The sequence below is a fragment of the Odocoileus virginianus genome, chromosome 3 (genome assembly GCF_023699985.2).
Source record: "Odocoileus virginianus isolate 20LAN1187 ecotype Illinois chromosome 3, Ovbor_1.2, whole genome shotgun sequence".
Classification (NCBI taxonomy): domain Eukaryota; kingdom Metazoa; phylum Chordata; class Mammalia; order Artiodactyla; family Cervidae; genus Odocoileus; species Odocoileus virginianus.
Window position 1 is genome coordinate 17851849 of NC_069676.1, and position 13148 is coordinate 17864996.

General features: G+C 47.7%; 1 protein-coding gene and 1 long non-coding RNA gene across 6 annotated transcripts in view; both read left to right on the plus strand.

The window, feature by feature from the left end:
- Nucleotides 1-249: 249 nt before the first annotated feature.
- ZFR2 (zinc finger RNA binding protein 2) overlaps nt 250-13148 on the plus strand; it is a 46644-nt gene continuing 33745 nt past the window's right edge. For 2 of the 5 annotated variants that reach the window (XM_020895331.2, XM_070464977.1), the window contains exon 1: nt 253-415. In XM_020895331.2, the coding sequence (XP_020750990.1) occupies nt 363-415 (53 nt within the window). In that variant the 5' untranslated portion in view covers nt 253-362. Of the gene's footprint in view, nt 416-13148 lie in introns of all 5 variants that reach the window. The other 3 variants (XM_070464974.1, XM_070464973.1, XM_070464975.1) reach the window with 3 other exon arrangements.
- On the plus strand, nt 442-7809 carry LOC139034327 (uncharacterized). The gene is made up of 2 exons (XR_011486744.1): nt 442-633; nt 7191-7809. It is a non-coding gene; the product is annotated as an uncharacterized lncRNA (long non-coding RNA).

Here is a 13148-nt window from a genome sequence, read left to right on the forward strand (position 1 = left end):
AGTCCAATATGGGGCGGGGCTTGCGGCAAGGGACGGAGCTTGAACCAAATCAGAGAGGGTCGGTTCTGGGACTCCACCAGAAGAGGGTCGAGCCAAAGATCCTGATGCTGAGCAGAGGGAAAGTGGGGACTCCGAGTAAGGGGAGGGGCTTGCGGCGGGGGGTGGGGTTCGAGGCAAAGACACGCCCTCGGAAGCAGACTAGGAAGCGAGAAGGCTAGAGCTTCGCGATGGGGGGCGGGGCCTGTGGCGCGTGGCGGGGCGCGAGAGGCACGCGGCCCAGGCGCCGGCCAGATGACGTTATGCGCTGACGGCCACGCCCCTTCGCGCCTCCGGGTCGGCGGGCGCTCGGCTGAGACGCCAAGATGGCGGCAAGTAACTATTATGGCTTTGCGCAAGGCGTCGGCTCGCAGTACAGGTAACGGCCCCCGCGCCGCTCGCGCCGTCCGACCCCAACCCCGGCCCCGGGGAGGCCACGGCCCCGAGTTGTTTCTGTCGGGGAAAGCCGGAGGGGCTCCTGACGTGGGAACGGGCTCTCGGCTTTTCGCGGGGATGGGCCCGAGGGGGGATTGTACCTCAGCGGCTGCCGAGGTCTGACCACAAAAGGGGCTGTCCTGGGAGGACGCAGCACCTGAGGTGGGGGAGAGAAGACCGGCGTGGGATGGTACCTGGCTGGGTTAGGGGCGGGGCAAGGGCCAAGGACAGGGGGCGGGGAAGTCGTGACCCCATTTGTGGTGGGGGTGGGGCGAATAAGGACAAGACAGACCTGTGAGGGCACCTGGCGGGGCAGGGGGTGGAGCAGAGAGACCTGGGCGGGGAGCAGGGGTGTGGAGCTGGAAACCTGACCCCTGATTGGGAGCAAGACAGCCTTGGAGGGGTTCCTGACCAGGCTTTGGGATTTGAAGTTCGGAGGGATGAACCCTGGAGGGAGGGAGGGGGTGCTAGAGAACACACAGACCCCGGAGGGAGAGACAGAGGCCTGGAGGAGGGGGATAGAGGCCTGACTGGAGGGGTGGGCCGGGACTCAAGGAAGTAGCAGTCTGGACCTGAGGGAGGTCCTGAGATCCAGTAGGAGAGCGGGCACCAGGGGCTTCCGGGGGACGGGAACCGTAAGGAAGGGTAGAGGGACCCGGAATCCTGAAAGTCAGTGGAGGAGGCCATTGGGTATTTGAGATGAGTAACAGACTCGGAGAAGGAAATTCTTGCCTGGAAGATCCCATGGACAGAGGAGCCTGGCGGGCCACAGTCCACGGGGTCGCAAAGAGTTGGACGAAATTGAGTGACTAACACTAACAGACTGGGAGGGCTTGCCTGGTGGCTCAGTGGTAAAGAATCCGCCTGCCAATACAGGAGACAACAGATTTGAGCTCTGGGTCGGGGAAATCCCCTGGAGAAGGAAATGGCAGCCTACTCCAGTTTTCTTGCCTGGGAAATCCAATGGACAGAGGAGCCTGGCAGGCCACAGTCCCTGGGGTAGCTGAATCGGACACGACTTAGGGAATAAAATGCAATGCAGTACAACAGACAGGGACCCAAGCATTGGGAGGGGAGAGAAAGGAGCTGAGAGAAGAGCTGGGGAGATATGGGTGGCAGGGATAGGAAGCAGCCAGGGGAAGGAAATATCTAGGGGAAGAGCCACATGGAGTGCTTCTGGATCCCAAATGTACACACACACCATTTTCCATGGCTTCTCCTTGGAGCCTCTGTTTGGTCTCAGTCTTTCAGCTGGGGACGTAAGACCAGGTCCCCGGCAGGGATGCAGACAGAGCTGGCATCCCTGGGGAAAAGTGTCCCCCTCCTCACATCATTTTCATGTGTCACCCTGGGGTCAGTTTCCAGCTGGTAGCCTGGCAGAACCTTCTGGGCCAGTCGCTCACAAACTGGATTCGAACTGCCCCTTGAGAGACTGGTGTCTGCTCGCAGGATGGGCTTGTGCCCCATGTTTCTTTCATGCACTGTTTCAGCACGTTGAACACAGGTCAGGCTAGTGGGAAGTTAGTGCCCACCTGTCTACCCAGTTGTGATGCTGCCGTGTTCACTTCTGTGGGGTCAGAAGGAATGAGGTCAGGGCTTGGATCCAAGGCTTGTACAGCTTGCAGAGTTCTTCCTGTTTTCTGTACCCCGAGTGTTCTCTGAAGTGTAGCGTTGACTAGACATAGATTTTCTATCAGGGAAAGGATGTCTAGCCTGCTGTTTCCTGAAACAGAGTGTTGCGTTTTTATTTCCTCTGTCCCTCTTTCCAGCATCCTTGGTGGTATTCTTACGGCCAGTGCTTAGTTACAGCAGCAGGACTTGGCTAGGTTGTCAGAGACCAAGGCCTTTTTTGGAAATGCTGCATTCCTCTGCCTGCTTGCTGCCACTTCTGTCTTTTCTTTCTATTTTTCTGTTTCTCTCTTTTTTTTTTTTTCTTTCTCCAGTGCATTCTTTAGTCAGGTGTGGAAAATCACTTGAATGTTGTGCTCTCTATTAAGATTATCTTCCAGAGGAGAAATTTGAGAATTGACACTGGTAAAATAGGTAATCGCAGGACTTCAGATGTTCTTGCCATTTATTTGAATTAAGGTACTTAAACATTTTGTTGCAGCTATTGTCTGGATTCTGATAACTTAAGTCATACAGTAAACATCCATGTAACTAAGGATGTGAAACTGTCATGAACTGAATGTCAGATTTGTCTGTGTCTTTAAAATTGTCTCCAAGAAGGTGTGTTATTCCTTAAGAAGTAGATTTAACTAAAACAGAAGTGTAGGAATTACAGCAAAGTAAAATTCAGTCTCACAAAACCTTGAAACGAGATAATCTGCATTATCTGAACAGTTTTAAGTTAACCAGACATTTCCTTTTCGGAGAAACGACTTTTGCTTGAAACCTTCAGCTGCTTTTAAAGTATATATTTCTTGTGTAATGTGCCATGGAAAAACTAATCAGATAACAGATTTTGTGAGTATCAGCTTTGTGGTAGCATTTGGACAGCATTATTGACAAAGCCCATTTCCTGAACTACCAAAGCAAGGACAGCAGTTTATTTCTTAGAAGCAGTTTATTTCTTAGAGGAATTTTGTGTAGATTTTCTTGGCTTTTAAAACTGGTAACCACAGGGACTTCTCTGGCTGTCCAGTGATTAATACTATGTGCTTCCAGTATAGGGGGCGCAGATTCAATCCCTGGTCGGGGAGCTAATAGCCCACATGCTGTGTGATGCAGCCAAAAAGTAAAAACTTAAAGAAAGAAAAGGATCAATTGCACATTCACTCTTGAACTATAAGAAAAGTTTGTAATTCTTTCTTAATGTGATTTTCATTTATTTTACCTATGTGGTCTTTTAGATCTCTTAAGGCTCTTTTAGAGTCAGCGCTGTAAGTTTTCAGAATTAAGGATTAATCCTACGTGGAAAATTGACAGTGCGTTTAATTTGCACTGAATGCAGGTTTCAGTTGTGAGGCTGAGCTGCTCAAGAAATCCAACAGGGCCCTGTGTGAGTTAAGTCATGTTGGTAATGAAAACATTGAGAGCTCAGAGCTGTCCGGTGGATGTTCACACTGGTGGAACATGACAGGCCGGCCAGATCTACTGTCAACATTTCCTTCTTCTTGCAGATTTTTTTTAAAAAAAGTATTTCTTTGGCTGCTCCATGTCTTAGTTGCGGCACTCAGAATCTTTAGCTGTGGCATATGGGATCTTCCTCCCTGACCAGGGCTTGAACTCAGGCAGTTTTGTCAAAATACCACCAATCTAGCATAGTTGGTGGCCTCTACCTTTGCATTCTTGTTAAATCTAAGACGGCTGCTGGATTTTGATGTAATACTTGATTTCCCATCAGGAGCTTGATAAGCTTTTGGCGTTTATGTTAATGGCTGGATTCCTTTAACTGGAGAGTGTCAGGAAGTTGGAAGCCCTAGTGAAACCCCATCAAATTCCATTAGTGATACTAACACTGAGGAGTCCTGGTTACCGACTCTCTGTGTTGAATAAGTCCCAGGCACTTGACATCTTGTCAAGTCCTCCCAGTTATCCTGTGAGCAAGGTGTTCTAATGCTGATAAGGGAATGAGGCTTGGGGTTCAGTAACTGGTGTGGGATCCCCAGGGTGACGAGCAGTGGGGTCTGGCTAGGCATGTGGGCTGCCATGCCTCTGCCCCTTGGTGGGGCTTACCTGAGTCTTGGGAGGTGCTGGTGGTAGCAGACCAAGCCTGACACAGCCACTTAGCAGTGGGGCCTGCTGGCCGAGGCTGGGTTTCGTCATTCTGTAGGTGTTGCCTGGATCCTGCCCCTTTAGTTTGGTCCTAGTCAGATTGTGGTTTAGGGCCATGTTCTTCAGACCTTGAGAAATGACCTCCTCTGGAGCAGGGAAGCCGAGGAAGCATCTAGTCCAGGGTGGTGGGGATGGTAATGGTAACCCAAGCCATATGTCTGTAATCTCTCCCAGTCGAAACAGGTGCTTGGGAAAGGCACCGGGGCCCACACCAGCCTTAGGAAGCAGCACAGGAAGACCACCCTTTAACACACCCGGGTGGGAGCCCTGCCCTGTCAGGGCGGGCGCAGCATCCTGGGTTGCCCTTGCCAGCCTCTGTTGCCTGTACCCACCCCCCAGCATGCCCCCGCTCCAGTCTCCAGGCCATTCCAGAATAAACTTTCCCCTCCAAGGCCTGTCTGTCCCCTGAACTTAGGTCCCAGGAGCACAAGCTGCCAGGGAGAATCTGATGTCATTGCCCCGGGGACTGGGGTGGGGCTGGTGGGAACATGACCTGACTGCTCCTCAGCAGCACCTCACTCCTGATGGGATTAGCTGAAGTGGACCCTGGGAACACAGGGCACAGGAGTTCTCCTGTTAGACTGTGATTCCTATTGTTTTCTTAAAGGCCCATCTCAATCAGGCTGAGATACCTGTTAGGGGTTGAGTGAGAGGGGCCCTTGGAAGGCAGTGTTGAGTGGCAGCTCTCAATTCAGACAAAACCTGACTTCAGGGTATTTTAAGGAAAACCTTTCAAATGATAGAACTGTGTTATCTCTGTTCCTATCACAAGTACATGAGGTACATTGAAAGTTTTTGAAGTGTGGATTTTGAATTTTCATTTTATACATTCTAGAACCAAAAGCTAGCTCATCAACCTCAGAGTATAAGTTAATTCCTAATATAGATTTTTTTTCTCAACATATTCTGTTTCTGAATGTTTTTTAGTTTTGTATTGTCTTTTGTCTGGATCTACCAATGTATATATTTAGAATGATCAGAACAGCTACATCAAATTTAAAAGCATTTTCAGATGATCCTTTAAAATTGTTTTTTCACATTGAGTGTAATTGGTGTTCTGTGTGGCTGTGGAGTTAAGGAGATCAAGACCATTGACCTGGATGAATCACTGAAGAGTCCTAAAAAGTAAAGTAGACAGGTAGAAAGGTATTTGTAGACCTTGTATTCACTCTTCATTTTATATTAATAGATTGGAAGTTTCTGAAACTTCAGATCAGGGATTACAGACAGCCTTGTGAGGGGCAGACAAGTACGTGTGTGAGTGGAGTCTAAGAGGATAGACGGTGTATCGGGGGAGGATCACAACAGGGCCTGCAAACCCCACCCGCATGTGTCATTGACTTGTGGGACTGAACCTAGAGTCTTCCCGCTTTCCCAGAGAACCCACAATCCCCGTTCTGTGTGAAATCCCCCAAGTTTTAAATACCAGGACCAAATTCAGACTGTGTGAGACAGATGACATCTGCTTCCATTCTGTGACCTTCCTTTATATTCTTGAGGATACAAGAATGTACAGGAAGATAAACATAATAATGTTTAATAAGATAGGATAGGAAGACATTATAGTTTACATTGAATAGTTGAAAGGAACAGTATCTTATTTCAACCAGAAGGAGGAGCCCTCCATTTCAACTGGTTTTAGTTATTTAAGAAAGTTCTGGGTTTATGTGTGTCTCTGTGTATTAAAAGTTAACACCAGCTTCTGTTTCCATCACGGCTCTGAGCTCTTCAGATAGCTTATTCATCTAAGGTGAGGAACGCTGTCTAATTCAAAACAGAATTAGGAAGCTTTGACAAAGCACAGAGATTTTTTCTTGTTTCTTTTGTTTTTTGTATGTCTGTGATGCCTTAAATCTGAAGGGTGCTCTTTGGTCATAGCGTATTGTAGAATCTTGGTAGGAAAAGCTTTTGGTACCACCTTTGGTCTCACTGCTTGACTAATTGTTTCTTGTTCTGTGTCTTTTACTGAGGCATCTGCCATCAGCCAGGAACTGACCTCTGCCTGTCCTTTCCTCTTACACTTGTGTTAGAGGATTTTTGTAAGGTTGCTAGACCTTTCTAAATTAGAAACTTCATTTGTAAATATTTTGGGGAATGGGACTTCTTTTTTTTTTTTTGGTAGATATTTTGCTGCTTTGGGCAGTTTTCTACCCCCAGAGGTAAGTTGCATTTATGGCACATCACTGTTCACTTGCCTTTTACAGTTAACTGTTGACTAAAAATTGAGAAGGCTTCCATGGTGGCTCAGTGGTAAAGAATCTGCCTGCCAGCGTGGGAGGCGCAGGTTCAATCTCTGGGTTGGGAACATCCCCTGGAGAAGGAAATGGCAACCCATTCCAGTATTCTCGCCTAGGAAATCCCATGGACAGAGTAGCCTGGCGGGGTACAGTCCATGGGATTGCAGAAGAGTCAGACATGACTTAGAGACTAAACAACAAGATGAGAAATCCCTTGCTTTGGTTTTGCAGCACTTTGTAGTTTGGAAAATCAGTCCCATAGACTGAGACTATCTCCTTGATGGGGAGAAGAATGACCTATAACTTCTCAGACTCTTGGAATGAATGTTTTAAAAAGCCACTGGCCTCTTTTAAATTTTGATTGTCATTGATTGGATCCAGGGTTGGTGGTTCAACATATGTTGTATTTGCTCATGGGGAACTCAGATTGGCTGTCTAGTGGCTGCTCCCTGTGTTGATACAAGAGGCACATGCGCTCGACCAGCACCAACATGTTTGTGGAGGTTCTTCTGCCCCTTGAAACAGCAGGAGAGGGCTGGAACCACGAATGAGCCCTCTCTGTGCCCAGAGCAACCTTTTAACGGTTTGGTTTGTTGCAGTAAAGAGGCGCAGCCACTCTGATCCTGGTTGACCTATACTGCTTTTGGGGGTGTGTGTGTGTGTGTGTGTGTGTGTGTGTGTGTGTACATAACGCTTTCTGTTTAGCTTAACCAGCACGTATCAACAAGACGGCGTTCCTAAGCATCTGACCCACAGCGCTAACCATGCAGCCACCCTCCACGTGAGAACTACATTCCTTTTCAGAAGAACAGAAGAGGATTCTCGGAGTTTCACTGCCAAACAATGTGGCTCACCCTTGAGGCTTAGCAAGCTCCTGTCAGCGGTCTCAAACCCCTGCCTCAGGAATGTCCAGCCATCCTGTGACTCTGTGAGGAGGCTCAGGCTGGCCCTTACGGGGAGCTGGGGTCTCCTGACTACATTTCAAAGAAGGTTGCAGACGGGGGCAGAGGAATGAAATTCTCCATCCTCTCCTAAGAGCCTAAGGATTTAGTTCATCAGATCTCTTTCCAGGGCGTTTTCTGGGCATCCCTGGATCTGAAAGGGGCATTTCATATGGAGAATGCATATAGCTTTCATAGTAAAAAAAAAATCATTAGAAAAACTCAGAATTGTTACGGGTATAAATGTATGGTATGTCATGTTTTGACATGAAACCCTTGTCAACTGAAGTGCCAAACGAGGTCATCTCTCTGGGTGTGTATGTATGCATGTACACACAAAGTAACAGATGTGATCTCCTTGCCAATAAAACATTGAAAACCTCCTCCCTGCTGAATGTCTTGAGTGAGCATGTTAGCCTTACCCTAACCCTAACCCTGAATGTTCCTCAGCCACGTGAGGAGTCACAGACATTTCAGGGGAGCTGACCTGGGTCAGGATGCTGAAGCCAGGGTTTTCTCCCCATAGCCCTGCAGAGTTCGTGATCATCTAGGCTGAAATGTCGAACTGTCCCACACTCAGATTTAGCCCCTCAGTCTGGTTTAGTTTAAGCCACTGGGTGGGCAGGGGGAGTGTTAGGAGCAAGGCTAATAAATGAGTGAAGAGTTCTGCCCTGGAGGGAGGAGTCCATGAATTTTTTTTTTTTTTTTTTTATGTGGACCATTTTGTAAAGTGTTTATTGAATTTGTTACACTATTGTAACAAATACTGTTTTAATAGTAAACTGTTAACTTCTGTTTTATGTTTTGGTTTTTTGACCATAAGGTGTGCAGGATCTGAGCTCCCTGACCAGGGATCAAACCAGCAGCCCTTGCATTAGAAGGTGGACTCTTAACCACGGGACCACCAGGGAAGCCCGTGATTTTATTTTTTATTTAAACACCTAAAACATTATATATTGGAATATAGCTGATTAACGATGTTGTAGTTTAAGGTGAATAGCTAAGGGACTCAGCCATACATATACATGTATATCCTTTCTCCCCCCAGCTCCTCTCCCATCCAGGCTGGCACATAACATTGAGCAGAAATTCAATGTGCTATACAATAGGTGGGAAGTCCGTGATTTTGAAAGAAATTATTGTGTGAGGTTACTCACCACTGTGATTCCAGGAAAATCTTTTTTTCCACTTGATTTTTTTATGCCCCAAACTCTGCATGTTTTTGATCCTGTGTATGTTCTTACTGAGAACGATTCTTTGAAAGCAGTCTGCAGCAGAGATAGTTGTTACAGCAAACCTAGAATGACCTGTCATTCCTCCTGACGGTCCCTGGGACATATCACCACCTTCCTGTAGCTCCCTCAGGTGTGTGCCCTTCTGAAGTGAGGTCTGTGCTCATGATCTGACATGTCCTTCATGGTTGGCCTTATAGGAGCAACCAGAGTGTGTCCCATGGGAGAGACCCCCAGGTTGGGAAACGTAGCCTCCCCAGATGTATCCCCTCCATGTCCCAATCAGCTCAGTGACTCACTGAACAAAATGACATCCATGGGTCTCTCCATTCTTAAAATCTTGTGATTCCTTGCTTCCAGTGCAGGGGGCTTCAGTTTGATCCCTGGTCCAGGAATTGAGATCCCACATGCCATGTGCACAGACAAAAATTACAAATAAATACAATAAGAATAATAAAACAAGTTTTAAAAATCTTATCTAGATGTTTAGTCACCCAAAAAAAACCTGACTCCCCAAAACAGAATTCAGACCAGAAAGCCGTCAGAGGATATTTACCTGGGACCCATAGACGACGCCAGCAAGGACTTTGTGTCTGTGTCACTCAGACGTGCTTCAGCCTTGCTCTTCCTGAGCCCACAGGTGCCGGGGCATTCCCCAGCTTCCTGCCTCAGCTCCCCCTTCCCAGGCAGGGCAGGGCAGGGCAGGCGGCAGCCGCTGCATCCTCGTCACAAGGAGGACATGTCCTGAGTGCTATGTTGCAGCGGCACACCCTCACTGTGAGCAGCAGATGAGCAGCACACAGCAGCAGCAGCAGCCGGGGCCCCTGGCTTAGGGGAGGCTCCACCTGGGCTCAGTTCATGACTTCATTCCTCAGCATTCACTCCCAGTGCTCTGCTCTTGCTCAGGAATCTCCTGCAGACCATGCTGGATTCTCACACCTGCTCTCTTAGGCGTGTGCAGTGGGTTTTTTTGCTTGCTATATTTGAATTGGAGTAGGAAATGGCAACCCACTCCAGTATTCTTCTTGCCTGGAAAATTCTGTGGACAGAGGAGCCTGGCAGGCTACAGTCTGTGGAGTCACAAAGAATCAGACATGACAGCACAAACAAAATATTTAAATTTGGAGCCAGTACTGTAAAGTTGGGAGACTTTTCAGAAATTTCTAGTATTGCTTAAAATGGGAAGAGCTGGCCACCCCAGGAGGCCTTGTGAGCTCCGGTGCGAGGCACTGTAGCATGTGAGTTTTTGTTTTTCACACCCTCCCAAAAGGTATGCCATCCATTCTACAGGTGAGTAAACTGAGGTCAGCAAAGACTAAGTGACTCGCTCAAGGCCCCACAGTGAGCAGCAGCAGGGTTGGAAACCAAGCGGTGTGGCTCCTGTCTCAGCCCCTAGGTTGCAGCGCTCCTCTCAGTTCCTAAGCTTGAAACCCTGTCAGCTTTTCCCTGGCCCCCGGCCTTCAGTCCTCACGAAGAGCCCTGGGGTCCTCATCCGCTTCCTTCCACCTTGCTCTCAGGGCACATCTCATTTGTTCCTGTGCAGTTTTCATCTTGAGGTGACTGACGGCAGGGGGCAGTCTTGCCCTTGAAAGAGGATTGATTATATTCCTCTCCCCAACCCCACTCTGAGAGAAGGGAATATGCCATGTCATGCAGGGCCAAATAAACTTTGCCATTTACCCTCGACACATGCTTTTTGCTCTCCCATGTGGAGAGCAGTGTCCTTCCAAATTACCTGGGCCTGTGAAGCCCTAGGTAATTACAGGCAAAACTGTGCCATGTCCAGGACATCTGAGAGGGCAGGAAGTCACAGCTTTCATCTCATTCTTAAAAGGATCCTGAAAAAGGCTATTAGAAACTGACCTCTCGGGACTTCCCTTGTCTAGCCAAGCAGTTAAGACTCCACACTTCCACTGCAGGGGATGTGGGTTTGATCCCTGGTTGGGGAACTGCATGCCATGTGTCATGGCCAGAAAGATAAGAAATTGACCTCTCACCAAGGGGAGCTAGAGAAGAGGTGTGGGGACTACCCCTTCAGACTTGGAGCAGGGAGCTTGGGCAGGAGTGACAACCTGCGCTGCTGACTTATCTGTGGCTCCCCCCAGACGTTAGACTCTAATCCCCCACCCCTGGGCACCCCGACCTTGCGGACCTGAAACTCTTCAGCAGCAGCCCTGCTGACGTCCAGGCCAGACTGTTCCCTGTAGGGCCATCCTGGGCACTGTGGGGTGTTGAGCAGCATCCGTTGTCCCCACTTATCAATGCCAGGAGCCCCCCAAAGTAACCACAAATGTCCCCACTATCACCCTGTGTCCCCTGGGGGCAGGATCACCCCAGGAGAGAACGCTGATCTAGATTACCTAGGTTTTGACAACCATACGGGCCAAACCTGTGGAAGCTTTCCCATGAGCTGCTTTTTGGCAGTCCCAGTGCCTAAAACCTCCATGTGGTAGATCCGTGGCCAAAACACCCCTGTCATTTATGTCTTTCCTTCTTATGGTATTGGTTTAGTTGCTAAGTCATGTCTGCCTCTGTGACCCCATGAATGTTAGCCTGCCAGTCTCCTCTGTCCATGGGATTTCCCAGGCAAGAATACTGGAGTAACATCCCAGAATTTTAGAAATAAAAGCAAAAATAAACAAATGGGACCTAATGAAACTTAAAAGCTTTTGCACAACAAAGGAAACTATAAGCAAGGTGAAAAGACAGCCCTCAGATTGGGAGAAAATAATAGCAAACGAAGCAACAGACAAAGGATTAATCTCAAAAATATACAAGCAACTCCTCCAGCTCAACTCCAGAAAAATAAATGACCCAATCAAAAAATGGGCCAAAGAACTCAACAGACATTTCTCCAAAGAAGACATACAGATGGCTAACAAACACATGAAAAGATGCTCAACATCACTCATTATCAGAGAAATGCAAATCAAAACCACAATGAGGTACCATTATACGCCAGTCAGGATGGCTGCTATCCAAAAGTCTACAAGCAATAAATGCTGGAGAGGGTGTGGAGAAAAGGGAACCCTCTTACACTGTTGGTGGGAATGCAAATTAGTACAGCCACTATGGAAAACAGTGTGGAGATTTCTTAAAAAGCTGGAAATAGAACTGCCATATGACCCAGCAATCCCACTTCTGGGCATACACACCAAGGAAACCAGATCTGAAAGAGACACGTGCACCCCAATGTTCATCGCAGCACTGTTTATAATAGCCAGGACATGGAAGCAACCCAGATGCCCATCAGCAGACGAATGGATGAGGAAGCTGTGGTACATATACACCATGGAATATTACTCAGCCATTAAAAAGAATTCTTTTGAATCAGTTCTAATGGATGAAACTGGAGCCCATTATACAGAGCGAAGTAAGCCAGAAAGATAAAGACCATTACAGTATACTAACACATATATATGGAATTTAGAAAGATGGTAACGATAACCCTATATGCAAAACAGAAAAAGAGACTCTCATGTATAGAACTGACTTGTGGACTCTGGGAGAAGGGGAGGGTGGGATGTTTCAAGAGAACAGCATTGAAACATGTATATTATCTAGGGTGAAACAGATCACCAGCCCAGGTTGGGTGCATGAGACAAGTGCTCGGACCTGGTGCACTGGGAAGACCCAGAGGGATCGGGTGGAGAGGGAGGTGGGAGGGGGGACCGGGATGGGGAATACATGTAAATCCATGGCTAATTCATTTCAATGTATGACAAAAACTACTGTAATGATGTAAAGTAATTAGCCTCCAACTAATAAAAATAAATGGAAAAAAATTAAAAAAAAAAAAAAAGAATACTGGAGTAGATTGCCATTTCTTTCTCCAGGGGATCTTCCTGACTCAGGGATAAATCTTGAGTCTCCTGCATTGGCAGGTAAATTCTTTACCACTGAGTCATCAGGAAGGAATTCCTTCTTACATCCTTTCCACTGGGACCTTGAATTCTTCCCATTGGGAAAGTACATCTATTTCCCTGGCCCTGGAGCCAGGCTTCCTCATGCCTCTCCTTGGCCCATAGATTGCAGTGGAAGTGATACCACCATATGTGCGTATGTAGAAGGTTTATGTCACCCCTTAAATTTATATATTGAAACCTAACCCCTGAGTTGATGGTGTTAGGAAGTGGTGCCTTTTGAGGGGTGATAAAGTCATGAGGGTGAAGTGCCTCATGAATGGGATTAGTGCCCTTTTAAAGGGACCCCAGAGAGCCCTCTCACCCCTTGTGCCATGTGACAACACTGCAAGAAGGTGGCCATCTCTGAACAGGACTCGGGCTCTCAGCAGACACTGGATCTGCTGGTGCCTTGGTCTCAGACTCCCCGGTCTCCAGAACTGAGCAATTTCTGTTTATAAGTTCCCACTCTGTGGTGTCATGATGGAGCATCTGTTTGAGCTGCTAATCTGATTCTAAGCCTAGACCTCCAGAGCCTTTGCCCACATCCTGTCCATTCTCGGGGGTACCCTGCTACAACATGGGAGA